General features: G+C 44.1%; 2 protein-coding genes across 16 annotated transcripts in view; one reads left to right on the plus strand and one right to left on the minus strand.

Moving 5' to 3' along the window:
* Positions 1-651: 651 nt before the first annotated feature.
* Positions 652-7,821, minus strand: LOC311155697 (uncharacterized protein C21orf58; the record flags this gene model as incomplete). The annotated part of the gene is made up of 9 exons (XM_084209065.1): positions 652-744; positions 1,070-1,130; positions 1,846-2,012; positions 2,872-3,011; positions 4,977-5,091; positions 5,511-5,654; positions 6,222-6,289; positions 7,060-7,117; positions 7,762-7,821. The coding sequence occupies 9 exons, from the start codon at positions 7,819-7,821 to the stop codon at positions 652-654; spliced, it is 906 nt and encodes a 301-aa protein (XP_084065191.1).
* A 3,243-nt stretch (positions 7,822-11,064) lies between these two features.
* The window catches only part of PCNT (pericentrin), a 69,428-nt gene continuing 52,727 nt past the window's right edge, over positions 11,065-27,765 (plus strand). For 10 of the 15 annotated variants that reach the window (XM_084208838.1, XM_084208850.1, XM_084208845.1 and 7 more), the window contains exons 1-10: positions 11,065-11,199; positions 16,178-16,375; positions 17,865-17,915; positions 18,733-18,912; positions 19,666-19,809; positions 22,108-22,272; positions 22,572-25,040; positions 25,126-25,218; positions 25,431-25,607; positions 26,572-26,827. In XM_084208838.1, the coding sequence (XP_084064964.1) occupies positions 11,146-11,199; positions 16,178-16,375; positions 17,865-17,915; positions 18,733-18,912; positions 19,666-19,809; positions 22,108-22,272; positions 22,572-25,040; positions 25,126-25,218; positions 25,431-25,607; positions 26,572-26,827 (3,787 nt within the window). In that variant the 5' untranslated portion in view covers positions 11,065-11,145. The remainder of the gene's footprint in view (positions 11,200-16,177; positions 16,376-17,864; positions 17,916-18,732; positions 18,913-19,665; positions 19,810-22,107; positions 22,273-22,571; positions 25,041-25,125; positions 25,219-25,430; positions 25,608-26,571; positions 26,828-27,765) is intronic. The other 5 variants (XM_084208848.1, XM_084208843.1, XM_084208839.1 and 2 more) reach the window with 4 other exon arrangements.

The raw sequence follows: 27,765 nt of genomic DNA on the forward strand, positions 1-27,765 counted from the left end.
CCACATCTGTGTGGCTCTCAAACACCTACAGGGATGGGGCAGCACCCTGGGCAGCCTCTTCCAATGCCTGACAACGTTTTCAGTCAAGAACTTCTTCCTAATATTCAATCCAAACTCACAACCTGAGGCCATGTCCTCTTTCAGGTGGCTGTAGAAAGTGAGAAGCTGTAGAGAGCAGGAAGGATCTCAAAGACAGCAGTGCAGAGAGGGCAAAGAGCAAGGTAGGTTTTACATAGTAAATAAATTATTCATTAATTGTTTTTGGAACACAGACAGCTTCCAGCAGTGATAGTTACTGTCTTTTCTTCATTCCAAACAAAATTTAGGTGCCTGGGTTTTCTTAATCAGACTCGCTCACAAACTGCAGCAGGCAAACCCCGTGTACAGATGTTCCCCACTCTGAAAACAGAAGGTGGGAATATATTGAGAAAGTGCTATAAAATCATTGTTCATCTTTCTATATTAAGCAAAACCAGGCAGCTGAGAGCATGAAAAACTGTTGCCTGATAAAAACTCCATGTGAGCCTTTTAAGAAGTCATAAATAAAACTAAAAAGAACAGGATAACACAGGCATGGATTAAACCCTGTCCTCTGGGGAAAAGGAAAGGAGGGAAAAGTGCTCCATTTCTGTTGCTGAAGAAAAAGACATGTCAATGGCTGAGGAAGAACAGCAGGATTTTATTGGTTTTAGAAAGGCTCTGGTCCACTTGCAGAGGATCCTCTACTGTCAGTATGTGGGCCACCTGCAACAAGAAAAACAGGGTTATTGTGTTTAGTAACAGCCAGTAGTGCTGCAACTGCAAAAAAAAAAAAAGTGTTTGGTCTCACACCTTGTGGTGGAAGGCAGCTGAAGAAGAGGAAGAACAAAGTTTAAAAGCCATGACAAGACCTCCTGAGCTCTGCAGTGAATTGCACTGATCCTGACTGGAGCCAGGAGTTCTTTACTGGTTCAGATTACAAACCCGTGTCAAGGGGAAATAGGTAGAAATGCTCATCCTTTATAATCCCATTAGGGGAATAATCTGCTCAGGAATTCAAATCCTCTGCTAAAGAGGGCTGTACAGATACCCCTGCCAGCAGGTCACCCGTGCCCACGGCTGCAGCTGCCTCCATCCTGTCCTCCTGTTCACTAAGAGCCATGGGCAGAAATGAAAGCTGAGTTCTCAGTGTGTCCCCATGTCACCACCCACCCCTTCCATGCTCTAGCAGCAATTTATTCACCACCCTTGGCATGTAAGAACTTCCCTAGGAGGCCAAGCAGGACGGGCTCAGAGGAGGGCACAAAGCAGGGGAGCCCCTGGAGGAGCTGGCAGTGCACAGGGCTCAAGGGCTCTATGGATTTGGCACCACCCTGGGCAGAAGTTCAGCCTTTCTGCACTCAAAACCCACCCCCTTCAGCTGCAAGCACAAGCTCATGGCAAAGGCTCAGCATTTTTCTTCTGATACTCCCCTCCCTTCGTACCATTTGTCTCAGCTGGCGGCTCGGGCTTTTTATTTCCCCAGGAATTTCGGATCAGCAAACGTCCCAGCAGTGCTTTAAGAACACAAACCCTGCTGGGAACCTCAGCAGCACTTCCCCATCCCCTCCCCACCCCTGCCTTGTGTGGCAGGTGACACAAGGAGCCCCAAAAGGCAGGGTGGGAGCCCCAAAAGGCAGGGTGGCAGCCCCAAAAGGAGGGTGGCAGCCCCTGCAGAGCACAGCAATGCATCAGGGCAGGGTGGTGAAATCCCTGTGATCCTCCCCCTTGCCAGATGCCATCATTTATCCCACAATCTGCCTTGCCACCCCCCCTGGGCAGGGAGAAAGGGCTGCAGGTGCACGTCACAGCTGCCTGGTTACTTACAGAGGCTGGGCAGGGCTGCTGGTCCAGGGCTGCTCTGTGGATGGGGGCAGGAAGGTGCTGGGGGGCACTGGGAGCACCCCCGTGGGAGGGTAGTGGTGGTGGTGGTGCACCACAGGTGCCCTGGGCCTCTCTGCCTTCACTGCCAGGGGGGCAGCCAGCTGCAGGTCCTTGTTGGAGAGAGACACTGGGTGGCTTTGGAATGCAGAAAAATGCCTTGGCAACATCCATAGTGGCACGCTGCTGTGCTGGTTTGGATTGAAGTTTGTGTTGGAGTTTTGTCACCCTGATTTTTTAAGGTTTTCTTCTGATTTTTACGTTCTTGTAACAAGCTTTCTCACACGCTTTCTGTAAATGACTTATTGTTTTACATTCTTTTATAGAAGAGGAGAAATTTGATAGACTGCTGGTTTGTCATTGGAGAGGTGGCACTGTCGCCCTCCAATCCACTGTCACTTTTGGAAATCTATAAACGTTGAAGTCAGAAAATAACCTTCCCTTTTTTCACCTTGAAAGCAGCAGTGTGTGCTTTTGTGTCCTGTAGTGACAGAGTTTTACTATGTTTGGTACAGCAGTGCTTGCTGGTGGAGTTATTTTATTTAATGCACGGCAGTCTACAGTTAATTTTTATTATTTATTTAGATTTATGCACAGGTTAAATGGGGCTGTTGAAGGGTCAGTGAGTTTTGCTGACTATTTTTGGGTTTTTAGCTGATGGATTATTTTATGGATGGGGATTACAGCATCTTGATTTGCCTGGTATTGTTGGAGGTGCATTGTTGAGGTGGCAATCAGCATTTGTTGGTGTTTTTTTGTAGATGGGGTTTTTGTAGATGGGGTTTTTGACAGCTTAGGTAAGGTGTTTAATTGCATAATTGCTTTCCTAAGGTGCAGTGTCCTCCACAGCGCTCTGGCTCTCCCAGCTCTCTGTGTGTTTTGCCTGGTGCCCTCCCAGGGGGATGAGCCCTTGCCCAGGATGGTGTTGTACCTGCTGGGGAGAGGAGCATTGCCCCAGGATGGTGTTGTTACCTGCTGCCTGTGCTGCAGCAAGGCAGAGCTGGTCCCCCCAAGCTGTGTGAGCAGTGTTGGTGGCAGAGCCTTCAGCATCATGTTCTGCATCATGATCTGGTGCATCTGAGCGTTCTGCATCAGCATCATCTCCACCATATCTGGGAGGAGAAGAGGAGAGTAAAGCTTTATGTGCAGCTGAGGCACAGTGGTAGGAGTGTCCTCCAGCACACAGAGTAAAGCTGCAGCAAAGGCAAAGCAGCTGAAAACACTGGCAAAACACTGTCCTGAGGGGTGAGGCATGTGTGTGTTCTATTTACCACCTATCAGGAGAAGGGCAGTTCTTTTCTGTTCTCTGGGCAGTTTTCTTTATCTCTTCCACAGCCCATCCTCCCTCCAGGGAGATATCTGCTATTAATAGGCCACTGAGTGTCTCTGCATGACTGATAAAAGTTACATCATCCCATTGTAAGATGCTCCACCCAGAAAGAAGAGCCAAAGATCCCTACCTAAATATAATCTGAGACTTAAAACAGCAGAGAAACCCTTTTCCCACTAAATTCCCAAAAGAACAACTATTTTCTCCACTAGATTCCCAGAAAAGACTAAACCCATCTACACCACCACCAGACCTTAAAAAAAAAACAAAACCTACAGCCTTCTACAAAATCACTGCTTTGACAAAGCCTCATCTGTCACTCCAAGAAAACTACATCCACCATTTAATCAAAACTGCCACCAACACCCTAACCAACAGTGTCAAGTCATATTCTCTGTCAGTAGTTTATTTTCTAGTCTTTCTGTACTATTTTTTATATTTTCCTAGTAAAAAACTGTTATTCTTATTGCCATATCTTTACCTGAAAACCCCTTAATTTAAAAATTACAGTAATTCAGAGAGAAAGAGTTTACATTTTCCATTTCAAAGGAGGCTCCTGCCTTCCTTAACAGACGCCTGTCTTTTCAAACCAAGAAGAATATTAGCATTATTTCCCCAGACAGTGCAAAGTTTAAGTCTGTGAGTGGGGTTGTTGATCTCAGCTTTCCTGTATGCCCTCCCTCCTACATGAAAGCTGCTGCTGAGTCTCCTGCCTTGCCTTGCAAGCCCACAGCCCTGCCTGTGCTGCATGGCAGGGTGGAGAAGGGCTGGGCTGCAGCTTTCCCTCGCCCCAGCAAGGACAGGCTGGTCCTGCGAGGTTTCCTCTCATTTATGTGATATTGCAGTGCCACCTTGAGTGAGAGCCCACTGGCTCATGGAATAGAAAAGGTTGGGAAAGACCTTTAACATCATCAAGTCCAAGCCTCAGTCTGTCATTTCATGCACATCAAATCTCCTTATGTGATCTCTGGGATCCGAAGGACTTGTGCAGTGGAACTAATTCCCTTAGAAGTGAAGAGGGAGAGGGGAGAAAAAGAGAAGGGAAAAAATAGTGAAGGCAACTCTCATTTTCCTTTTTTACTGATCATACAAAAAGCAGCGTGCTTCAGAGAAGTCATGAGTGAATTGGGACTATTTTGGTTATGGAAATAAACTCAGATTCAAAAATCCAGACACTTAATGAAGTATGAGCTGCGAAATACTGCAGTTCCATGACTGAGGATTCCTGGGTGGGATGAACCTTTGGCTGAAGGCTGAGCCAGGGAAGTTGTCCCAGGTTTTGTTTCATGTGTCATTTCACAGTAGCACCCACCTATATTTAGAAACAAACTCTTTTATTGGCCTTGCACTGCAGAACAACACTTTCACGTGTTCTGTCCTGTTTCCAAACACAGGGTACAAACAAAAGCCTGAGGAGATTGAGCAGCAGGTTAGGAAGGAACAAAAGAATAAAACCAGATTTTAGAAGCCTGTTTGCCAATTCTGGAATCACCCATGTGCATGACTTTGACTTTGTTCCTATTACTCAGTGCCACGAGCTGAGCTGCTTTGCTTTCCCAACCTCCCCTTGAGTTTGCAGTTCCTTTTTCTTTAGTTCTGGCGATAAGAGTTTCACAACTGAGGAGCACAACTCCCCAAGCTCGTTAACCAGCCCATCACTAACGAGCTTGGACACCCTCCCATGTTCCCTTCCAGCTGCCAGGGCACCTGCCCTGCCCTGCCCAGCCTGGAGGCAGGAGCTCCTCACCTTCCTTAATGCTCCCAGAGCGGGGGGCAGCCAAGGGCTGGGCTGGGGGCATCTGTGTGATCAGAGGGGAGGGCTGAGGCAGCTGCTGGATGATGGTGGCAGGCTGAGCTGGCATCTGGAACAGGAAGGGAAAATGGAGAAGTCAGGCTTGGTTTTGGCCAGCTCTCCCAGCTATGGGAACAGCTGCCATCTGCCCAGGCTTCAGGAAAACTCTGGGATTCTCGTGGAGAAGCTGTTGAGGCTGTGGGTTGCCTGAGCAGGCAGTGATGGGCAATGGAAAGTGGCTGGAATGGCCAGGCTGGAGTGTGCCACTCCTTTTGCCATCTTGCTCCGAGGGTAAAACCATTCCCACTGTTAATTTGGGGACTTATTTGCAAGATGGCAAATAAGGTTTTCCCTTATTTCCCCTTAGGCAGCAAGGGTCCCATAAAAGAGCAAGAGGCACATCTTCCCTTTTTGTGGGATGAGCAATTCCATACAGCTCCCAAATGATCAGCACAGTGCTGGTGGTGTTTTCCAGGAGACAATCCTTACTGTCTGCTGGATAATCCTTGGTGGCTCCACGGGGGAAGCTGGGAAAGGGATCTGGTAGATTTGTGGGAGAGCAGCTCTGTGGTCATGGCAGTGTCCCCCATCTGGTGCAGGTGGCTGGGCAAGCTCCTCCAGAAGGTGCTGCTCCTGCAAAGTCAAGTGTTTTCTTCAAGAAAACCTGGTCCCAGCAAGGCAGACAGGATGGTTATGCTCCCTGGACTAAATGGGATTAGCCCCTGGGAACCTGCAGCAGGGGCACTGCCAGTGCCTGCCTAAGTGTAATGAAAGTTTTCCTTCCCACAGATCTTGAAGCATAAGCAAAAAGGATTGGGGAGGGGGGAAAAAAGTGCAGAACAAGCTGCCAAAAGTCTGGGAACACATTTCAATAATAGTAGGAATAGGAATAAATAACAATTACTATTGCCTCTGCTTTGGCGTGGCTAAAAATCCCTTCTTTGCGTTTTGGCACAGCAAGCTGATGATGCAGCAGTTCAGGAGAAGCAGAATCACCCCACTTCAGTGCCTGAAGCAGGTGCTCCCTAAGCTGTGGTGAGAGAAGCCAAGCTGCTCTCCAGGCTCTTTCCCTGGCCCAGCCTCTCTATTCCAAAGCAGCAGAGCACCAAACCCTGCCCAGCCCCAGAATTAAAGGGCAGGAAAACCCTGAACCCACATCAGCAGTGGGTGTGCAGCAAACTGGGCCATGTCTGCTCTTACCCTAAGCTCCTGCAGCAGAGCTTGCCTTTGCCTCAGGGCACTTTGGAGCAGGTCCTGAGGTCTGTTCCCTGGAAGAGGAAGAGTCCATTATCTCCCCAAAGGATCACAAAGACAGAGTGATAACAGCACCTGCGTTATTATAGCAATGTGGAAAATGTGTCACTGGATAGTTTGATGTGGCATGTGGGTAAAACCTCACAAAATAAGGGCCTTGATACCCTTGTAAAATCATGGCCAAGCAGAAAAAGACTGTGGCAGAGTGGCTCAGCTGAATTAGGGGTAGAAAAAGAAGTGACATGACCATGGTGTGCTCACATTGTGGTGGTTGGCTGGATGATGTCTGCTATGATTTTAAACTGTGTAACTGATAAAGGCTTAACTGCTCCAAAAGGTCTGGGTTTTGCCAGAAAGGGACTCTGCACCTGCCTGGGGACTCTGCATCGCTCTGCTTCAACAGCTTGAGTTCTTCCACAAAGGGCCTGGGCTGCTTTTCTTGTCAAATATATGTGTGGATAATGACTTTGTGCCATGTGCAGCCACAGCTGCTCAGCAGCTCCACAAAGGCAAAACACCTCTGGAAATAAACTCTTTAGACTGCTCTCTAAAGCCCCCTTCTAACCTCCTGGTTTAGGAATTCATTTCAGGCTGAAAGTTTCTAGATGTGTCCCTGTGCATGTAGAGGATGCCTGTCTGTGGTAACAGCTCCATCAAAACTCTGGTTTGAATGTCAACTCTTCTGTTTGCATTTTTGTTCTGAATCAACCTCCTTCTCAGTTCATCCCATACATGGCTGATTTTGAAATGAAGATAAGCAAGAATGTTTTTGTGCTTCTCTTACTTGCAGCTGGGAGAGACAATTCCATCTTCTCTCGGTTCTCCTGTTCATTTTCTAGTCTCTGTTGGCAAAACCATAACCAGAACGGGTTATAAGTCAGGCAGAGGAGCTCACAAGGATTCCCAAGCCTATGGCACAGGTTTGGGATGGAGGAAGTAGAACAGAGGTGGAGAAAAATGGTGGTTCTTAAAGCAGTATGAAACATCTCATTACAAATTTAGTTACAGTAAAGAATAGTGATGCTTCCAACTGTCCAGGCTATTCCAGACCTTAAAATTGATAGCATGGTGAATCAGGAGACACAATTTATTTTGTAGGGCAGAGAGCTGCATCATGTGAAGAACTTGATAATGTTGAGTTTGGGCTTCCAAGATCTGGACACTTGATTCAGCAAAGGTCTGACCAGGCAACACATCTGAGATTCTGAGATTCTCTTTACCCAAGGTTTACTCCTAAACTTTGCCTGTCCCAGCTCAAACTGGCTTTGACCTAACTGGTGACATCTGCCATAAAATCAAAGCCAATTTCATTTACTGTGGCTCCACGTAAACTTGTAGAATGTTATTTAAGAAAGTGACAGCAAGCAGTACCACTCCTCGGTGTATCTCAGCAGAGCTATACTGTAACATAATAGATTTATTTTAAAATGCAGTGTTAATGCCTCAACATGCAAGAGCAAACAGCAGAGCAAAGGTGAGCCCTTACCTTTTCTAGGAGTTTGAGTTTCAGTCGTGTCAGGTGATCCACCACTGAAGGATCTGTCATTATCTCCTGGAAGAGCAGGCAGGCAGAAGCAGGTTAAAAAGCTAAACAGAGGCAGACAGGCTTTCAGGGCTCATTTTTTTCCCCTCCACCATCTTCAGGGAATAATTCCATGATTAAAAAGCAATAACACAAGATGAGTAGAAATCAGAGAAGCAGATAAAAGCTTCAGTTTCACTCCCAGGTCAGAATGAGTGCAGGCATTCACAAAATCACAGAATCACAGAATCACAGCTTTTCCTGCCATTTCCCTCCACGTACTTTTGTGCTGCAGGTTGTGATGCTCACAGGAAGGCAACTGAGACTGAACATTTATTTGTCTGCTCCTAATGGTTGCTCTCCTTCCCCTGGCAGCATCACTAAGCCTGGCCTCTGTGTTGTTAGAGACTTTTAATTAGCTCAGAGCTTCGTGCCTGGTTGCTAAGTTTATAGTGTCCACAGGTAACATAAACAATTTCATCTCCAGGCACAGGAGCTTGTGTACCTTTGGCAAAGCAAATGCCTGGCACATTAGTGGACAAGAGAAAAAGAAATTAAAGGCAATGGTTCTTTAAAACAAGCCCAGTGCCAGCAGTCAGGCTATGATCTTGCTGAGTGGTTCCTGTTTATTCCACTACAGGGGGTCTGCACCTTTTGACACAGCCCTTTACATGAATTATTACCACAAAGTGACTAAAAAATTGAAGGAGCATAGCTGGAATTCCCCCTGGGTAAGTCCAAGAGTAGAGAGGCTATGGTGTAACACCCTTTTTGATTGCTGGTGAATATTGAGCTGATTATTTTACCACCGTCTGGTTTACTACAGTGCCCCTAAAAGCTGAATTTCTAGAGCCTTCGTTGCAGTATGAATAGAGGGTCACAAGAGAGTTTGACAAAAAGAACCAGGTGTAAGTATTGCATTAAAAGCACAGCACCAGTGTGAAGCAACTGAATTCACTAAAGAGGAAAGGAAGAGAAATTTTTTGCTTGATGTGACGGGGATCCCAGAGGAAATCCAATACTGGGGGGAAAAAAAATTTAAAAAATAAAAAAATTAAAAGGCACTTTCCAGCTAAGCTGCTAAAGGATCTCTTTTCCCTCTTTTCTCTTTTTTCCCACACTTGTGGATGCCTTGGTCACAGTGTGATCCTTTCTCCTGGGACATCCCACAACCTCCTGATTGATGGGGTTCCAGGAGTTTGCCAGCCACACACAGGATCTGGAGCTACCCTGAATCCCAGACAAGGGATCACCCTGGAGAACGAGGATTCCAAAGAGCAAAACCAGACAATTGTAATCCTACAAAAGAATGACAGGTGTGTTGCATGCTCCTCACAGGACATAATTATTCTGCTCTGTTTAGCACTGCTGGAGTCAGAGTTTGGACACTGCGCTCGTTTTTGGACGTGGTGGTTTAAGAGGGAAAGAAGGTCCAGGAAATAAAAATAAATAAATGAATAAAAAGGGTACATTTACAAAATGTAGGTTCTAAGGAAGACTTTAAAGAACTGGCTTTGTTTAATTAGTGAGTAGAGGGTGAAAAGAGACAGGCCAGCAGGTTTTAAATAAATGAGAGGATACAGTCAAAGAATGGGGTCGAGTGGGGGGGGGTTTATCTGGAAAAACACAAGCACTTGGCTGGATAAGGAAGAGAAAACCTGATAAAAACAGGGAAAGAAATCTTCATTAGCCACCAAGGGAAATGATGGAGCAGCTATCAAAAAACCCCAAATTTTCACCCATGTTGTTTATGAACAATTAAAAAACCAAATGTGTTGAATGTCGCAGGACTCCTCAGGTGTAAGAATGGATGAGACAACCTGAGGAGGTCCATACCAGCACTGCATTTCTTTGATGTCTTTTATCGATTTGGGTATTTTATACCCTTTATTTTAATTTCTATGAGTTCTAAAAGACAGTTTTAAAAGATATGATGGTAGTAACAAGGTGATTAGAGGGGTGGAGCAACTCTGCTGTGAGTGAGGAAAGGCTGAGAACTGGGATTGATCAGCCTGAAAAAGAGAAACTTTGGGGTGACCTGACTGTGGCCTTCCAGTATCTGAAGGGAGCCCACAGGAAAGATGGAGAGAGACAATTTACAGGGGCCTGAAGTGGCAGGACGAGGGGAAAAGACTTCCCACTGACAGAGAGTAGGTTTAGATTGGACAGTAGGAAAAAAATTATTCTCTGTGATGCCCTGGAACAGGATGGCCAGAAAAGTTGTGGCTGCCTGCTCCTTGGAGGTGTTCACTAGGACAGTTCATCATTCAGACTTTGTCTTTTGGTACTGCCCTCGAGGCAGATGGGCTTTTTAGTGTTTGCCAATCCAGCACGCTGCTCCGAGTAACACATTTGACCAAAGCCTATGTTTTTATAATTCAGTTATTTCAAAATACAAAGAAGCCAGCAGCTTCAATGAACAGAGCAAAAGGGAGCTGGAGGTTGGACACCTGGGACATTAAATTTATGGCCCTTCAAGGACGTTGGAGTAACCAGAAGACTCCAGAGGAGACAGAAGCCTGGAAACCTGGAGACAACTCCATGTGCAAGAAAATGACCATCGAGGGATTAAAGGAAGAGTGAGAAATCAATGACCAACACAGCACAGAACACTGATTACTGGAGAGACTCGTGCACCCCAGGACCAATGAACACTGATTTATTTCTTCGCTAAAAATTCACAAATAAACAAAAAGGCGGGAAGGGCGTCACCTCCCTGCACCCTATTGGCTGCCCCAGCCCCGCCTCCACTGGTCACCGCTCCTAGCCCCGCCTCCATGGGCCCCTTAGCCCCGCCTCCATGGGCCCCCTTAGCCCCGCCTCCACTGGCCACCGCCCTTAGCCCCGCCTCCATTGGCTGCCCCTAGCCCCGCCTCCACTGGCCACCGCCCCTAGCCCCGCCTCCATGGGCCGCCCTTAGCCCCGCCTCCACTGGCCACCGCCCTTAGCCCCGCCTCCATGGGCCCCCTTAGCCCCGCCTCCATGGGCCCGCTCCCCATTGGCTGTCTCCCGCTCTGGGCGGGGACGGCGGCCCTTTTGAAACGGCGCGGGACGCTCCCATTGGTGGCTGCCGCGGAAGGGGGCGTGGCCAGCCGCTCGCGCCGGCTTCCCCGGGGTATCCCAGCAGCCACTTAGCGGGAGTGGGCGGAGCCCGGCTGAGGAAGGCCGTCGCTATTGGCCGGCGGCGGCAGTGCGTCAGGAGCTGTGGCCAATGGGCGCGGAGCCCCGCGGCTGGCGGTGCGGCCGGCGCGGCGGCGGGCGGGGAGCGGCCCGGGGCGGCCATGACCAACGCTGCGCTGCCGCCTCCGCCGTGAGGGCGCGGGGGGCACGGACCGGCCCGGCCGCCGCATGGAGGCGCAGGAGGAGGCGCGGAGGCGCAAGCTGGAGGCAGGCAGGGCTAAGGTGAGGGGAAGGAGTCCCGCTTAGGCGGAGGCTGCGCCCGCCCCGCTCCCGGTACGCTGAGAGGGCTGCCAGGCCCTGCCTGCTTCCCCTCAGCCCGGCCCGGGTCTCTCCCCTCCGTGGCGGGTCCCGGCGTTGGGAGCGCGGTGCCGGCCCCGGGGTGTCCCCGGTGGGGCTCCCGTGGCGCGGTGGCTCCGCAGGAGAGGCCGTGCCCGGCGGTGCCCGTGCTGCCCGCGGGGCCCATCCCGCTGCACGGGGACAGAAACATTCCCTCGGGTCAACACGGAGCAGCTGGCAGCTCTGCACGGGCCGCCCTTCAGGCTCTGCTCGCCTTGTTTCTTGGGTTTTTTCCTCCCGGCCCTCCCGTGTTTGCCCCGGGTTCGGTGTTTGTGGGAGTAGTGCGTTTGCAGCTGGGGATGCCGAAGAACAACAGGTGTTGTTTTGTTACTCGGCTGGCTCAGTCGCTTGCCTGGGTGTCCGCAGGGAGAGCAGAGAGCTGGGCTCGCTGTGCTGGTTTCCAGTCACGCCGGTAGCAAACACTTCATAAGCTTTGAACGTTCAGGTGTAGTTTAGGGGCTCGTGTAGAGCTCACAGGATGAGGCTGATACATAAAGATAACATTCTCCAACTAATTATTACCTGCAGCCACGTGTTTAACGCTGGTTGTTTGCTAACCCCGTTAGATAAACGCTTCTGCTTTGTTTTGGTAACGATGTTCAAGGAGCTGATTGGAAATGCTTGGTTACTTTCCTTTTAGTTCAGCATTTCTTCTGGGTTTTGAGCTGGTTTTGTCATATTTCTCTTCTTGCTCTCCCTGCTAAATAAAGCTTTTTAGTTCTCACCATTCCAGTAAGAGTGGAATGGGGGCTATAGGTAGGCAGAGTCATGGGAAGTTGAGACCCATCAGATCTTTCCAGATCCTGCCCCTTCTGCAGGGACCCAGCCTGGATATCTGGCCAGTGGGGTCAGAGGTGGCTTGGAGCTGTCCCATCTCTCTGATGTGTTTCTGTTTCATCTGCTTCCCGCCAGTGCTGTGCACAAGAAAATCAGAGAGCTTTTGTGGAAGGCAGCAGGGTTGTAGCTGGAGCTGTGCTGAAGCTGCAGCCTGGTGCTGGGCAGTACAGCTCCTCCATCCCTGGCCTGGCCCTCCCTGATGCTGCCATGGATTCCTCACTGCCTGCTCCTGCTCAGCAGTTTCTCATCTGCCTGCCTTCCCAGCCTTGTCATGTGCTGTAAGAACACAATCCTCTGCTGGAGAACAGCTGCTCAAGAGAGAGCTCTGAGAGCAGGACTTCCTAAGGTTGAAAGGTTACTTTAGAGTGGCACAACCTGTGTTAGTATTTATGTTAACATACATTAATTCCAGATGCAAGACCTGTTTATGATTAGAAAAATGTGACAGACTTAGCTTGAGTAAGTTATTAGTTCCCACCTGTTGGAAAACTGTTGTTTGCCATAAAAAAAAAAAAAAAAAAGGCAGGGACTTGCCTTATGTTTCAAGTTATACCTGCAGAGCCAGGGTTGTACTTACTATTTTTATACTGTGTGCCAAATCCCTCTCTTCCCCTTAAAAAATAAAAACATTGTTAGCAGCCCCATCAATGTTGCTGCTGCATGGAATGCTGAGAGGAGAGGTAGTTTTAGAGAGGCAGAGACAGATGTAGTGCTTCCTCTGCTGATGAAAATGTCACAGAGATCTATTCCCTGGCTGGCAGATTGTGGGCACCAGACAGCTTCCAAAAAGCACCCAGGTGACATTTCCCCTTTTTTATTCCGCTTTTCATTTTTCTAGTTTTCTTTGTGCTCCTCTCCTCATGGATACAGCACAGTTTTGAAAGGGAGGAAGAGCCATGAGCAAGTGCAGGTTCTCTTTCCTGGAGCAGCTTAAGGTGATCTCCTCTCTGGTGTGACACAGGAGTGTGGCTCAGTGTCCATCAGATCAGCTTTTTGAAGCCTCTCTGGAGGAGCTGCTGGCAGCAGGGGACAGGAGTGAGGCTGCCTTCTGTGTGAGAGGCCTCTGTTGTAGCAACCTGTGCAGTGATGTAACTGCAGTTGGATGCTGCTTCACTCTGGAGGTGGGAACTCTTGAGGGCTTTTTGCCTCACCCCCACCCTCCAGAAAATGAATTATTTCATCTTCAGCATCCTGAGATTTTAGTCTGCTAAGCAATGACTTGGCAAAGAAATACCATCTAAATGCTTTCCTTTTCAGACAAGTACTTGCATTGTTCTTTTACATATAGGAATTTAAAATTCCATTCTTGAGGTGCATTTAAGTTATCACCTAATAATAATAATAATAATGCCAGCTGTTGTACTTATTGGAGATGGTAATTGGCAGCTAAGAACTGACTGTATCAGGTACCTCAGACTGATGTTTCTAATGAAAGCAATACTGATAGCCAAGGTAATAATTGAGAAACAAAACAAGCCTAACTATTTAGTGCTGCTTTTTTCTCCTTGTTTGGTTCTACCTCACATTAATTAGTCTGCATGTTGATCACCTGTGCCTCTAGTTACAGAGCTCTGTGCCATACCTCAGGTGTGGGAAGTTTTGCTCTGCTTCCATTTTTTACAGTTAGGACCTGAAAAATCAGTTGGGGTTTTCCAGGAAGTTTTCTCACCTCATCATTTTGAGGAAGGTCTAGAAAATATCTCTTGGTTTTGTCTAAGAGCACTTGTTGTTTATGTTTGCTGTATCCAAGAGCTGGACTAATGTTTATTCAAGCAACCTGTTTCTGTTCGGTGCTGATGTGGTTTTTCTGCTCTGTTCTCTTTTCTCTGGGTGTTGGTTTTGGTACTAATTTCTGAAGCACATAAAGTAATACATCAACTTTTAACCAACTGGTTCTGGTGAAATCAAGATGCAGTGCTTTGGTACCTGTAGGAAAGTATCCTTGTGGATGCTGTGGAGGACAGTGCTTTCAGGGTTCCTGTGCCAAAAATGAAGCTTTCACCTTTGCATGTGCTTCTAAAAAGCAAGAGGAGAGTTAAATCATTCAAAACAGACATGATGGGATCTCACTGTGATGAGGCAGAGGCAGTTGTGTCTTGCTTTCTTCACATTCACACTCACTGCTTCGTGTTGGATGGCTGGCTGTGAATTTGATATTCTCTTAAAACAACACAACTTTGTGTAGCTGATGAAAGGCTTTGGAAACCTGATAGTGCTCTAAATAAAACTTTTCCCATAAATCTGGAGCATGCCATTCCACAGAGTCCAGGAGTTCTATAAAGTTTTGATGTAGTTAGATATTTTTGCATGGCATGTATTATGATTTTATATGTTTAGTGCATGTGAATGGGACAAAATAAGTTTTGTTTTCTTTGACCTGTGCACTTAAAAGTGTAGAGTGTTTAGGTGTTCAGTCATGCCAGGTCTTGGTATTTTAATGTGAGATTCTTGGTCTCCCTTCATGAATCAGTAACTGCTCTCTGTAATGCCCACTCTCTCTGCCTTTCATCTTTTCTGCTTGTTTTACTCCTGTTTTCCCTGCTTCAGCAGTTTCCTCTACTCTCCATTTTTTCTGCAGGTTTCCTCCTGCCCCGTTTCCCCATGTTATCAGGTTAATTAGTGCTGTAGCTATTTTTGACACACATTGCCAGCAGTAAGTGCTGGAGCTGACACCTGGTTTCAGAGGATAGTATTTGTGTCTCACTCCAGCTTTGTGGTCTGTTCATTCTGCTTCTTGTGAAAGGCACAACTCTAGCAACCTGTGTTTAATCTGCATTTCACTATTGCTAACTCTAGAAGTTAGAGAATGTAATCTTAAAAATAAGGTTTTTGTGCATAAGAATTATATCAGCTGGTATGAAATTGATGTCTTTCTGCAAATGTACCTTTTAAACAGGCTGCTGGGTGTAGCAGATGTGTTACTGTGCACCTATTGAGTAGCTAAGCTGTCAGGTAGAAGTTCCTGTAAGGAGAGGGGACTGAACTAGATCCTTTTCACAAACTGAATGAGAAGTATGGCACGAGATTTTTCTGCAAGGTGGCTGTTTGGCAGGAAAACCAAGCTGTTAAGCAGTGGCTTTTCAAATGAATTGCAGGTAGAACTTGGCAGTGATGTTTACATCCAGTCATCAGTTAACTATCTGTTTTGTCTCATCACAAGGATATAACACTGCACTTGATAATGGGTGGTTTTAACCTTGAAGAAGTCTTTTTCCTTATCAGAAGGATGTCTGGATTTCTGCTGTGTGGGAGAGGTTACTTGGAAATGCTGCCTAAACACAATACTAGAGTTGAAAATAACAATAATCCTTTTTAAGCTGTTTAGAGTGTTAGGGAGAGTTGGGTAATAAATTGTCAGTGACATTCTTTACAAGTCTCTGGGGCTTTGTAGAGCTGTGATAGCCTGATAAAGTAGAACATCTGATTCTTCAACAGAAGAAATTAAAATGACCTGGCTTAATTGATTTTCTATTTATGTACTGGAGGCTGCTTTCTGGCAAAGAAGTTTTGCTGTGTTCTCTTAAGGGGGTGGCAGGGAAGGAGCATTAAAATTAACGGAAGTGAATCCTCATCTCAAAGCTTACGCTGGCTAAGACCTGTTTAGATGTATTTGCAGGGGTGTGCTGGTGCTGGCACCATGACAAGGGGGTTCTTGTTTTTGCTGGTCTTGCAGAAAGACTGCTCAATTATTATTTTTTCCTAATGCTTCTACTATATTGGCAACTCGTTCCTTTACTGATTTGTCTTGCTGTAATTCTGGATTATTATTGACACACAAAGTTTCTCTGAGTAAAACTTTGATTCTTGCGTGGAAATGAGCCTTTAGTGCTGGTGTGAGATTTGTTGCTTAATGGCACGGTTATCCAGTATGTTGTGAATTATCCAGGCAGATAAAGCAGTTTTTCTGCAGATGTATATAATTTATCAGGACAGGAGCTCTGTCACCCATGACTGTCTTAATCTTGTGGTCCTGCTACTTTTTCCTTGCTTACCTCTCCCTGTACCTCTTGCAATCTTTCCTGAACAGTTTGCTTACTTCAGACAGCGAAAAGCAAAGGGCGACGTCGCGCAGCCGCAGAAAAAGGCGGCGAAGAGGAAGGGCTCGGCTGTCCACACGCATGACCTTCCGAAGGAAGAGCACCCAGTAGCAGCCAGAGATGCTGGGAAGGGCCTAGAGGGTCAGGCTGAAGACACCAGCCTGCCAGAGGCAGCAACAGAGGCACAGGTAAATTTTAGTATTTCTTGCCTTGGCTCCACTCCATCTGCAGGTAACAAGTGTTGCAGGTGGTTGTTTGACTCAATTGAGTGTTAGCTCATGGGTCACTAGCTGCTCCTGGGAGGTAAGTGAGCTGCTGTTATTTGCACTTGTAATAGTTCACTCTCTAACAAAGTAATCTCATTTACTAAGACATCTCCACATTATGGCCTGGGCACCTGTTATTGCCAGGGAGCTGTTAGCCTCCTAAATTAAAGTTTTTCACCTTTCACTGCCATGGACTTCTCTTTGGGCAGACATACATTTATTGTGAATTCATCAAATGGCAAATCTTTATTGGGAGATCAACAGATTAAAAAACTGCCAGGACCTTATAATGCACAGCATTAACTTGGTTTTGTATCACTTGGCTGGCTCAAATATGCTTAAATGTTTTCTGAAAAATGATAATTTATTCCAGCAAGCTCACAGAAGCTGTTGTAAAGCCAGCATAGATGTTATTTTCACAGATTTGTTTGAGGCGTGACTCTGCTTGGGTCTGATGTATTTCAGTGTGTATGTACTGATGGCTCTCTAAAGGTAGTCATGTTCTCTGTGGAAAGAATTTTGTGCCTTCTGCACCAAAAGCATCTCTCCAGATGTTGGTGTGTTTTCACAACATACTACAATAGCATCAAACTAATGCGTTTGCAAACCTGCAGTGATGGGGGATAAAATTTACATATGTTATCCTGCTTTCTGTTGTGAGGGTATCCCTGATGGTCTCAGGATATCTTCAACAAAATGTTAGCATTGCAAAGGCTTTTATGAAGCTACACACTGAGGAAAAACAGTGTTTTGTCACTCAGCCATAGCAGTATCCTTGCTGCATTCGTGTGAGCTTAAATGAAAAAAACAAAAATCACTTACTGCTGCTAAGCAGCTTTTTTCAAAATAGCTGGTTTGTAAAGCAGCTGGAATTCTAGGTTACCTGGAGAGGGTGCCTCCAGGGAGGCAGTCATCATTGGGAACTACTTCAAGCAGACTCAAAATGCAGGGAGAGATGTGGACTGCCTTTTCCTAATAATGCCATAGTCATCTTGGTCTTGTTGTGAATTTAGTGAGAGGGAAACCTCTTTCAAGGTATCAAGCTATGTTAAATCTGTGTGTCAGAAAAAGGTGTTGCTTTTGTGATTGTCTGAATGGTTTTAGCAAATGTTTGTTAATTAATCTCCTTTCAGTTTACTAATTTTTAGTAGTAGAATAAAGATTGCTTAATTGTTTGCCAGCTACAACAGCAGAGAATCAAGCATTGAATCAGTGTTGAGGATTAGCCCTAAATTTAAGTGGACAAGATAATACTTTTGTTTGTTTGTTTTTTTGCAGTTTAGTTCATTTCACCATGAAAGACCAGCTGAATTTAGCATAATGTCAGTCTGTCACAACACAGAATTGTTTTTCCTTATTTTTATTTAAAATAGCTATGATTTAGTGTTTGTTTCATTTGTTTATTTACCAGGGCAGCCCTGAGTTGTCTAGCTGGGAGCCACTGGATGATCATGCAACTGAAGTAAGTGTGAAAAGGTGTATCTTTAGTAAAAGATGCTGGGTAGGGCTGAAAAAAGACTGATAATTGGTTGCTAAAATGATTAATAGACCATTGTTATCAAATATGATAAAACTGATGTGATTTCACTTTTTATGGTATAAAACAGGTATTTCTCTGTATGTATACATACTGGCAGTTAAAATTGGTTGTTGAGGAAATTGGATTTTGTAAAATCATAGGCTTTGCCCAGAGAAATTTGAATGTTTTAATGCTTCCAGTTGATACATGGTTTCATTTTTCATTGTTTCATACAATACAACCAAAAAGTATTCAAAATAAAATACAAGATACTGTATCCTCTGTGATGGTTGTAACAATGTTGCTCCTAAGAAACCGCAGAAACTTCTTTTTAATTGAAGAGGTTTACATTGTTGTTTCTCAGTTGGGTGGACTGTTCTCCAGTCTGATGGATATCAAGGCTTTGTTTAAAGTGGTAATATTCTGCTTCCTTCCTCACAACTGGAGGTATTAAAATCCCAAAACATGCCAAAATGTCGTGTTGCCACCATTTGGTGCTATAGAATCACAGCACTTTTACTTCAGTTTTGTGCCTTAGACTATCATGAAAATATATTATCTATGATAATTTTTTATTTGAAGTTTTTAAACCTTAAGGATTTTATGTATGCAATGTTTCTGTTAGATACAAAGCCCCAGAATTGAGTTACTTTTAAAGTAGAATTTGCCCAGGACTTAACCTTGAAGCTGAATTTGTTTTCAGACGAATCACAAAATGGTATTTTTAGTGAAAAAATGCATTTCTGTTTCCTTTATGAAGCAAGCTAGGATAAATTCTGCTGCAGAGTACAGCGAGGCTGATGCTCAGGTGTGTCAGGCAAGGATAGCTGAGCTGGAGAGCAGGCTGCTGGAGAAACAGGAAGCAGTGGAAAGACTCACTGTGCAGATGGATGAGCTGCAGGACCAACTCACCCAGCACAACAATTCCATGCAGCTTCAGGTATGTTTGACAGAACTGGGTAATGGGATAATAGTACCTTATTTTAATCCTAAAAATATTTCTGCCTCAAGACTCAAAAACCTGTTGTTTTTTTTAGTGAGAAGTACTCCACCTTGCTAACATGTAGTGCAAAAAGCAGCATCCTCTTCCAGAATATTAAAAGAATATTTTACATTCCCTTTCTCTAGCGATTCTATGTAAATATAAATTATTACCAGGTGCTTTCTAAGACTAGTTATTTTCCCCTTTATATGTTCTTTTTCTCATCCTAGGGTTGGGGAAATAAAGACATTTCCTGTTGGTGAGAAATAAATTGAAAAGATCAATATGATTAACATAAAATAGGATTAATGTATCCCATCTCATTAGCCTCCTCTCACATGACTGAAGGGAATTGCTGGCAGATAGGAAACAATTTAGGGGGTTCTAAATATTCATGATGTCCTTCTTGAAAACTTGATTGCTTTTTACATCAATGAGAGCTACAAATTTGAAAATAAAAATAGCAATTTCATTGCTGGTATCCCATAATTTGTTTTTAAAATCACTCTTGATTAGGTTTGTCATCTCTGAGATCAAGTTAAGACTCCTCTTCCTTCATGTTTGGACACAAATATTTCTTTAGTGCAAGCTGGTTAAAACTGAAATGCAACTACGGACTCTGTAATGGCTTTGCTTCAAGGAAACCTACTTTGTTCCAAATATGTTAAGAATATGTTAATGTTACAAGTGCACTTCTTGTGACCCCTGTAGGAAACAACAGTTCAGGAGCAGAATGAAATCATCAGGAAGTTAACAACCTGCCTTCAACAGGCCAAGAAAGACCGGGATGAGCTACAGGAGGAGGCTTCGCATGTGGCTGCTCAGATCCAGGATTTACAGCTCCAGTTACATCAGGTGTGCCTCTCCTCCAATTTGCATGTCCTTACAAGGACTGCAAGAGCAGCTTTAGACTGTGAATGTAAAAACATTGAGCTGATCATGTAGCTCCTCGTAGTTCAGTTTGTAGCACAGCAGTGAAAATGATTTCTGGGCGAGGCAGGGTTTTTTCCTGGTTGCTACGGAGAAGTCCTGGAAATATCCTCAGATTTTCCACTTGCTTGCATAATATTTTGAAGGTCATTGCACTTCTTTGTTCATCATTTAAGCCCTTGTTAGGGAATTTTGCACAATGTTGTTAGTGGTGTTGTGGGCTAAGTGAAAGCATTAGACAAGCCCTGCCTTAGGTTCAGATTTTTGGCAGCAGCTTGAATTCAGGTGAGGCACACCTAAGCAGCTCTGGCTCATGAGTTCTTTGGAACTGCAGATCAGGTTTATCATAAATTGAGTTATTTACTGAGTAGGCAGAAGATTAACAGACAAATGGTCTTAAACAGGTTAAGACAACTACTAGAAGATTACAGAAAACAGTGCACAACATAAAGGTACCTATGTTATAGCTATCAAAGCAATACTATAGATTAAGAGTCAGTGTAAGTTATCACTGAACTGATGAGGAGGTACTCAGATTGCTTTCACTCAACTCCCAAGAGAGTGACCACAAAGTGGCATCCCAGCTTTGGGCCCCACACATTTCCACAGAATGTGCAGAAGACTTCTGCCTTGTGAAAATTTAGTGTAGCTTTTATAGTTTGTGAAGTGTCTGTCAGTCAGAAATTCAAGTTTATCTTCCTTCAACCTCTCTCCCAAGGCAAGATATTTATTGTCAGCTGGGAATGCCACCTCCATGGTGCCAGAAATATCTCACTACCAGACAGATGTCTGGCCTGAGATATTTCACCAATTAGCAAATTCTTGTGAGGGGGAAGATGCCCTGAGCTATTGCACCAGCTGATAGGCAGAACAGATAAGCCCTTCTGTGGTGGGGGAATGTCCTGCCACAGGTGGTTTGGGCCTGTACACAACTGTTGCTATATAGTTTGGGCTTGCATGTGATCATTTGTCCTTTGCCAGAGAAGTCTGAGTTTCTGCTTGGGCAACTGGAACATCTCAGCTGTTAGACAGAAACTTGCTGTGCTGAGGTCATGTGACTTGGCTCAAAGAAAGAAATTTAACATTACATGGTTCGAGCAGCCTCCCTGACACATAGGAACCTGCTTCAGTGCAACAGGTTGATCATGGATCTAATCCCTGGATAATGAGAGATACTGCAGCCTTTCTCTGCTTTAAAATGTATTTTTGAAAGTGCTTTATTCTTTCTTGGTGATATTCAGTGTTCTAGTGGCTGTTCTCTCTGAACTTATTTATTTGTTGTCCTTGGAGCTTTGTAGTATATGCCAAAGAGAAATGTTTCTGTATAGTAACTGTTTCAGGCTTGCAGGATATGGGATTACAAATCTTAAAGTCTGAATAGGAAGGGAAGGGGGTTTAAAAATTTTAAAAATAAAAACTGAGACTTTTTAGTCCAGGAATTATCTTGAAGGAGTTGCTTATGCCCTGAAAAAGGTCTGCTAAATGAAATTTTATAAAATAACAAAAAATACTGCTTTCTATCTACAGTTCTGGTTGCAACAGCAAAATGTGGTAAAAGTGAAGGCTACTCAACAGGTGTTTGGGATTTGCACCATAAGCCATTGAAAGACAAGGATCAAGCCTCAATAGCATTTCAGGCATGTTCTAAATAAGTCTAGTGAGATGATGCACATTGTGGAAGGATGTCAACTTTGATATCAGATGAAAGCACTCATACTGTCTTACTCATATTCTTCCTTGGTTTTACCAACATACTGAGAAAAATCTATTAAATAAAATATATTCAATGTTATCCTGATGGGAGAAATATTTTCCTTTCATTTGAAGGGATGTGGAGAAGAAGAAATCAACCTTTAGTAATGAGCTGTAAATGCTTTGCAGAGAAGACTGGTTTTGTCCATTGTCCTCTTAATGGCACATCCAGTCTATTGGGAGTTCTGCTTTGCATTGGAGGAGTTCAGTATGATTTATTGTGCTAGATTTATAGATTCACAATGTTAGAAAAGTCACCACAAGGATGAATTATCTAACATTTGCATCTTTTCAGTAAGTAATAGTATCTAAAACATGACAAGTGTTGTCTGCCTTTTTAGGGTGACTTTTATTCCTTGAGAATGAAAGATTTAGGGTAAATCTGTAAATACGCTTGCTTGCAGTGAGTCTTGTGTATGAGTTGTTTGCATACAAGCTTTCTCTGACTGTGAATGCCTTTTATGTGTCCAGGTTACTGAGCTACTGAGGAGTAAAAGTCTCAGGACAAATGAAGGATTGGAAGCTCAGCAGCAAATGTCCTTGTTTCAGGATCGTCTCAGAGAGCAAAATGCACACTTGGAGATTCTGCGTGAGAAAGCACGTGACCTGGAAGTACAGCTGGAGTCTTCTCAAAAGGTAAAAAAACTTAACTTGTTTTTTTTAATTATTTCAAATTTGGTGCTAACTTGAATTTGCTGTAGGGACATATTAATGAAAAAAGCCTTTTTATATAGAAATAAATTTATAGGGATTGTGATGACTAACCTGCATTAATGAAACAGCTTAATGTTTGGTTTCCTTCAAGAGTGTAACTAGTAGCACCATAAATAGAAACCTTAAACTTAAATATTGTTATTTCTGAATGCAAATTAAAAGCATGAGGCTTAAGGGAAAGAAATCATGATATATTTTAAATGTAATGTTTTATTTTTAAGAATACCAAAGATAAAGAAAATCTGCTTGCCCAAATGGAAGAGGATATGAAAGGTACAATACAAAAGCTACACAAAAGCATAGATGAAAAAGAACAATTTATCAAAAGTCTTCAGGATCTACTGACATCAGAAAGATCTGGCTTGTCTGTACTACAGCACACACTTTCTCTCCGGGACTCAGAAATAACAGAATTAAAAAAAGAAATTGCTTTATCCAAAGTGAAAGAACAGCAACATATTGAAGAACTGAAAATCAGTCATGAGAAGGATATTTGCAGGCAGTTGGATAACTTGAGGAATGAGCTGGAGAAGTGCCACAGAAGAGATATTGCAGAAGCCAAGCAAGTCTATGAAAAGGAAATTATTTTAAAATATAAAAATGAACTTGAACAATTCAAGAAAGACCTCTGTGCTTTGAATTCTGAAGAACACATTCAGAATTTGAATGGCGTTATAATTGACTTAAATGTAAGGCTTCAAGAATCTGAAATTAGTAAAGAAAATTTGAGGAAAAAACTTGAAAACCAACGGGAAGACTTTCAGAGGGAAAAATCTGAAATGGAGACTAAATACAAGGATTTAATTGATGGCCTTAAGTATCAACTTTCTTCTGCAGAAGAAGAGCAAGTGAAGGAAGCCCAGCGATATAAAAAAGAAAAACAATCCTTGAATGAAGAGATTCAGAAGCTGAATTCCTACATCCAGGAATTAAATGAAAAGCAACTTGATGAGGCTAAAAAATTTGTAGATGTAAGGAAAAATCATGATGGAGAGATTATCTCCAATAAAAAATTAGAAGAATTGAGGGAAAACCAGGTTTTATCAGAGAAATCTCTGCTGCAGGGGGTGGATCTTGAGGAGATGTGGGACAGAGCATGCCAGCTGGAAGGGAGAGATGAGCCAGTGTATCAGCCAGAAGTGGAGTTCCAGTATGACTCCTCAAGGGATCAGTTAGAGGAAACAAGGAGTTTAGAGATCATGAAGGATAATGGAAGTGGTGAAGGGGAGAACCTGTCTGAAGAACCCTTGTCAGAGGTAGGGCTTCTCAGTGGTGATGAAGGTATATTGGCTAAATACCTCATTGCCACAGAAACTCCAGAAGACTCCTATGAGTCCAGCTCTTTGGAGGGCCATGCCATTGAAGAGGGCAGATGCAGTATGTATGGGTTAGACAGCAGTGTGCTCCTAGAGCCCAGCAGAGATTTTGTGTTTTCTTCATTAAACTGTAGCCTTGAGGAGGGGACGTGTCTGAGTGGCTTGGCTCAAGACCTTTCTCAAGAGGCAGAGGTGAGAGCAGAGGCCTTTGTTTCATGTGTGTCAGATGGCTCCCTGCAGCGAAACAAAATTGGAGACCACGGTGACGTAGAGGGTGATGAGATGATGTGTTTGGCAGAGAGACATCTGAAGGCAGCTGAGCTGCTCCATCAGGAGTCAGCCTTGGAAATGCCTTATCAGGACACCCAAGGAGCTGTTGGAAATTGGGAAGAAGCCGTGTCTGAGCTCTCTCATAGGCATGCAAAACTGGAGGAAGCACATGAATCACAGATCCGTTGTGAAAAAGAACTTCTTCAGAAAATGGAGAAGGAGAAAGAACTTGTAAATAAACACATGCTTCTACTAAAGCAGCAAAGTGAGGATGGAGGCCAGCCATCCCTAACACAAGTGTCAAACCCCTCTGTCTGGCTAGAAATGGTGAAAGACCTCCAGGAGGAAAGGGACATGTTGGTGATGCAGCTGCGAACTCAGGAGCAGTTAGTGAGGGATGCTCAGGAGCAGCAAACAGCTTCTGGTTCTGTGACCAGCGAAGTGCAGGCTCTTTTTGACCGTCAGCTGGCAGCTTTGCAAAGTCAAAGGGATGGGGTGCAAAGCCAGCTTGATGCTCAGAAGGCTAAAAACCAGAGAATAGCAGAGCTGTTGAGTCAGAAAACCATATCTGAAGAGACGCTGCTAAAAGAACTGGAGTTGCTCAAAGCTGAAATCAATAATAAAGAACAAAATTTAATACTTCTGCTGAAGGAAAAAACAGCCTTAAGAGAGAGACTATCCAATGTGGAGGAGGATCTGTTGAAAGCAGAAAAAGCATTAGCAGAGAATGCTAGCATCATTGAGGACCTTGAGAAAAGCATCCATGAGCTAAATGCTGAAATGAAAAGCATCAAAGAAATACAGGAGTGTGAAAGACTGAGCTATGAGGACAGGTTAAACCTCAGCAACCAAGAAATTAATAAACTAACTGCTGAAATAAAGGAAAAGACTACTGAATACGGTGAAGAAAAAAACCAGTTGACTGAAGAAATTGCCCAGTTGAAAAGGGCTCATTTGGAGCTTGAGGTTCGCCTGCAGGAGTCCTATCAGGCTGCCCAGGAGGCTCAGTCCAAGATGGAGAAGCATTCCCAGGAGGAAATGGATAAGATGAAGACTCAACACCTTGCTGAATTAACTGAAGTGAGTTTGGCCCATGAGAGAGAGGTAGGAAACCCTGATAACTGCAGGAGTCGTGGGATTTCTGAATGCTTAAGGTAGCCATTGCAAATGTTTGTGTGCCTGTTTTCAGATAAAAGAGTTAAATGCTGAAATAAAAGACAAAGTGGAAGAGCAACAGAAGTTGGAAGAAAAAAGAAAGGAAGAGATTGCTGTAATCAAAAAGGTACATGCTGTAATTTGGTTTATTTTGGAAAAACAAAGTAATTTTGCATTGTCATGTAAGCAGTGTAAACATTTTAGAGATACAAAATTCTATTTATTGTTTTATTTGATGTTTTTGATTTGGGGTCAGGAGGAGTGGAGAATTCTTGTTCCATAATTAGGGCTAAACAATCATATTTTGAAGAAAGCTTTTCAATAGAGCATTCTCTGCAGGTTCATGAACGGGAGCACGACCGGGAAATCTCGGAGCTGGCTGCTAAACACTCAGAGGAAATGGAGAAGCTCCGTGCTGAGCTGAAGGAGGAACAGAGGCACCTTTTAGATGAACTCCAGCAGCAAATGGCAGCCACACACAGAGCAGAGCTGGAGCAGGCTCAGCTCCAATCCCAGGTAAAACCAGGGAAATCACACCGTGATTAAAATGGTTCTGAGCTGACTTGATGATCTCCAGCATACACAGAAATCAAGGAGCCTTCTCCTTAATTTTTGTGGGTGTCACACATGCTCTTTCACATGGTGCTGCAACCAAAGGAAAAGGAGTGTTCTCTTGGTGGGTGGTGGTAGATATATTTTAGAGGAGTTCTTCAGAACTATATTATATTTTATATATTTAATATATATTTTAACATTAGTTCTATTTTAATGTTCATTCTGAAGAAAACTGAATGTTTAAATTGATGATTTTGAGAGAGAAAAAACAGCTTTGTAACTTTTTGTCTTGGCAAGTTTAACAAATTAATTTTATAAAGGATATAAACCCCTCCTACTTTTTAATCATTCACTATTAATAATTAGGAATGCTTTCTTGTTAAGCTGACGTATGAAAACATGACTTTTACTTCTTTCTATTTCCTGGGTTTTTGAACATTTCCACTAAATACGAAGTGGAAATGGAAAAAAATGTCTAGTGTTAGGTCAGATTACAACCTGTTGTGACAATGGTTAGTTCACTTAAGAATTGAGAAGTGGTGAGTTTTATTTCTCCTTTTCCAGTATCGCTTAGAACTTTACTTTGTTAACAAATTATAACCAAGAGCAAACATAAGGAATTCTTTCAATAGACAGTGAAGGGCTGGGGTGAGCTTGTGTTCTGCTTTGATGTGAGGAAGTGGACAGATAGAGGATATTTTGTAGGAAATTAGGAGGCAGGTAAGGAAAGCCTTTTACATTGCACTGAAAACATTCAAATATCATTATAGCAGCTTATTTTAGGGTCCTTGCCACGAAAAAACCATCTCCAAGTACAGAAAGGCAAAACTTAGATGTGTTTAACAGTCAAAACTGAAACTGGTGATGAAAAAGCGAGGACATTTCATTAGAGGGGAGGGAGAAACCCTGTTCTACTCCACTGCAGACACTGCACAGCCTTGAACTGGAAGCTTTACGCCTGACCTTAAACAATATGCACACCTCTCAGCTGGAGCTTACACAGTCCAACTTGAGGAAAGAGAAGGAGACTGCCCTCATGGAGCTGCGGGAGATGCTCAATGACAAGCGTGCTCAGGAGGTCGCCATTCTGCAGAGCCGCCACCAGCTGGAGTGGGAGAGGATCAGAGAACAGTGTCTGAAGGAAAAAGAAGACCTTAAGTCCAAGTATCAGCAAGAGCTAGGTATTAAAACTGAGGAATAAGTATTTTCTTCCTGCACAGGTTCCTGTCTTGATGCAGAGCTGGCCTGTGAATGACAGCTGGTGTTACCTCTAAGATGGGCAAGAGTGCCATGTACAGGAGTGCCTGTTTTATATATGAAAATGAAGCTGTGCAGACCTAAGGTTAATTGTTCTTCATCTGTAAATTAGTGCTAAACTGAACTACTCTATTTCAGGAGGCTTTTGACCAAGTTCTCTTAAAGAGCTTGTTCAGTGCAGAGAAGAGCTCTTATCCCTTAGGTTTTGTCAGGGTTTTTCTTGCCCTAAGTCAGCACTCTGTTATCTTTCTGAGAAGATATGTGAGTGCTTCCTGACTTACCCTGTCAGTGTTAGGAAGGAGTTGGGAAGGGGCTGAAAGGCTCAGTGAGAACCTGTAGCTCGGTGTCCTTGGAGCTGCACTTCATATAAGGCTGTATTTTGGCATAAGCAAGAAGGCAGTTGCACCTCATAGTACTGCTGCTGATGCTCTTGGCATTGTTTGGGAAGTTTCCCTATTTGCAGGTCAGAACATTTTTGACCTGTATGGCAGAGTTTGAGGAATTTCTGGAGACAGGTGAATCTTGCAGCACCTCTCTGAAGAAGCTGACAGACTCACAGGCTGGTTGGGGTGGAAGGGCTCTCTGGAGAACATCAACCCCCCTACTAAAGCAGATTCACCCAGAACAATTTGCACAGGATTGTGTCCAGGCATGTTTTGAATATCTTCAGATCAAAAGGCTGCACAGTCTCTCTGGGCTGCCTGTTGTGGGGCTCTGTCACCCTCGCAGTAAAGAAGTTTTTCCTTGTGTTCATATTATAAACTATTAATTATAAATAAGTCAAGGCAATGTGGCTAATAGGCATTTACAGGGTTCCTGCAAATCAAAAAGGGGCCAAACAAAAAGCTGGAATTAATCAGGG

This window comes from Fringilla coelebs (assembly GCF_963513975.1).
Source record: "Fringilla coelebs genome assembly, chromosome: 7".
Lineage (NCBI taxonomy): Eukaryota > Metazoa > Chordata > Aves > Passeriformes > Fringillidae > Fringilla > Fringilla coelebs.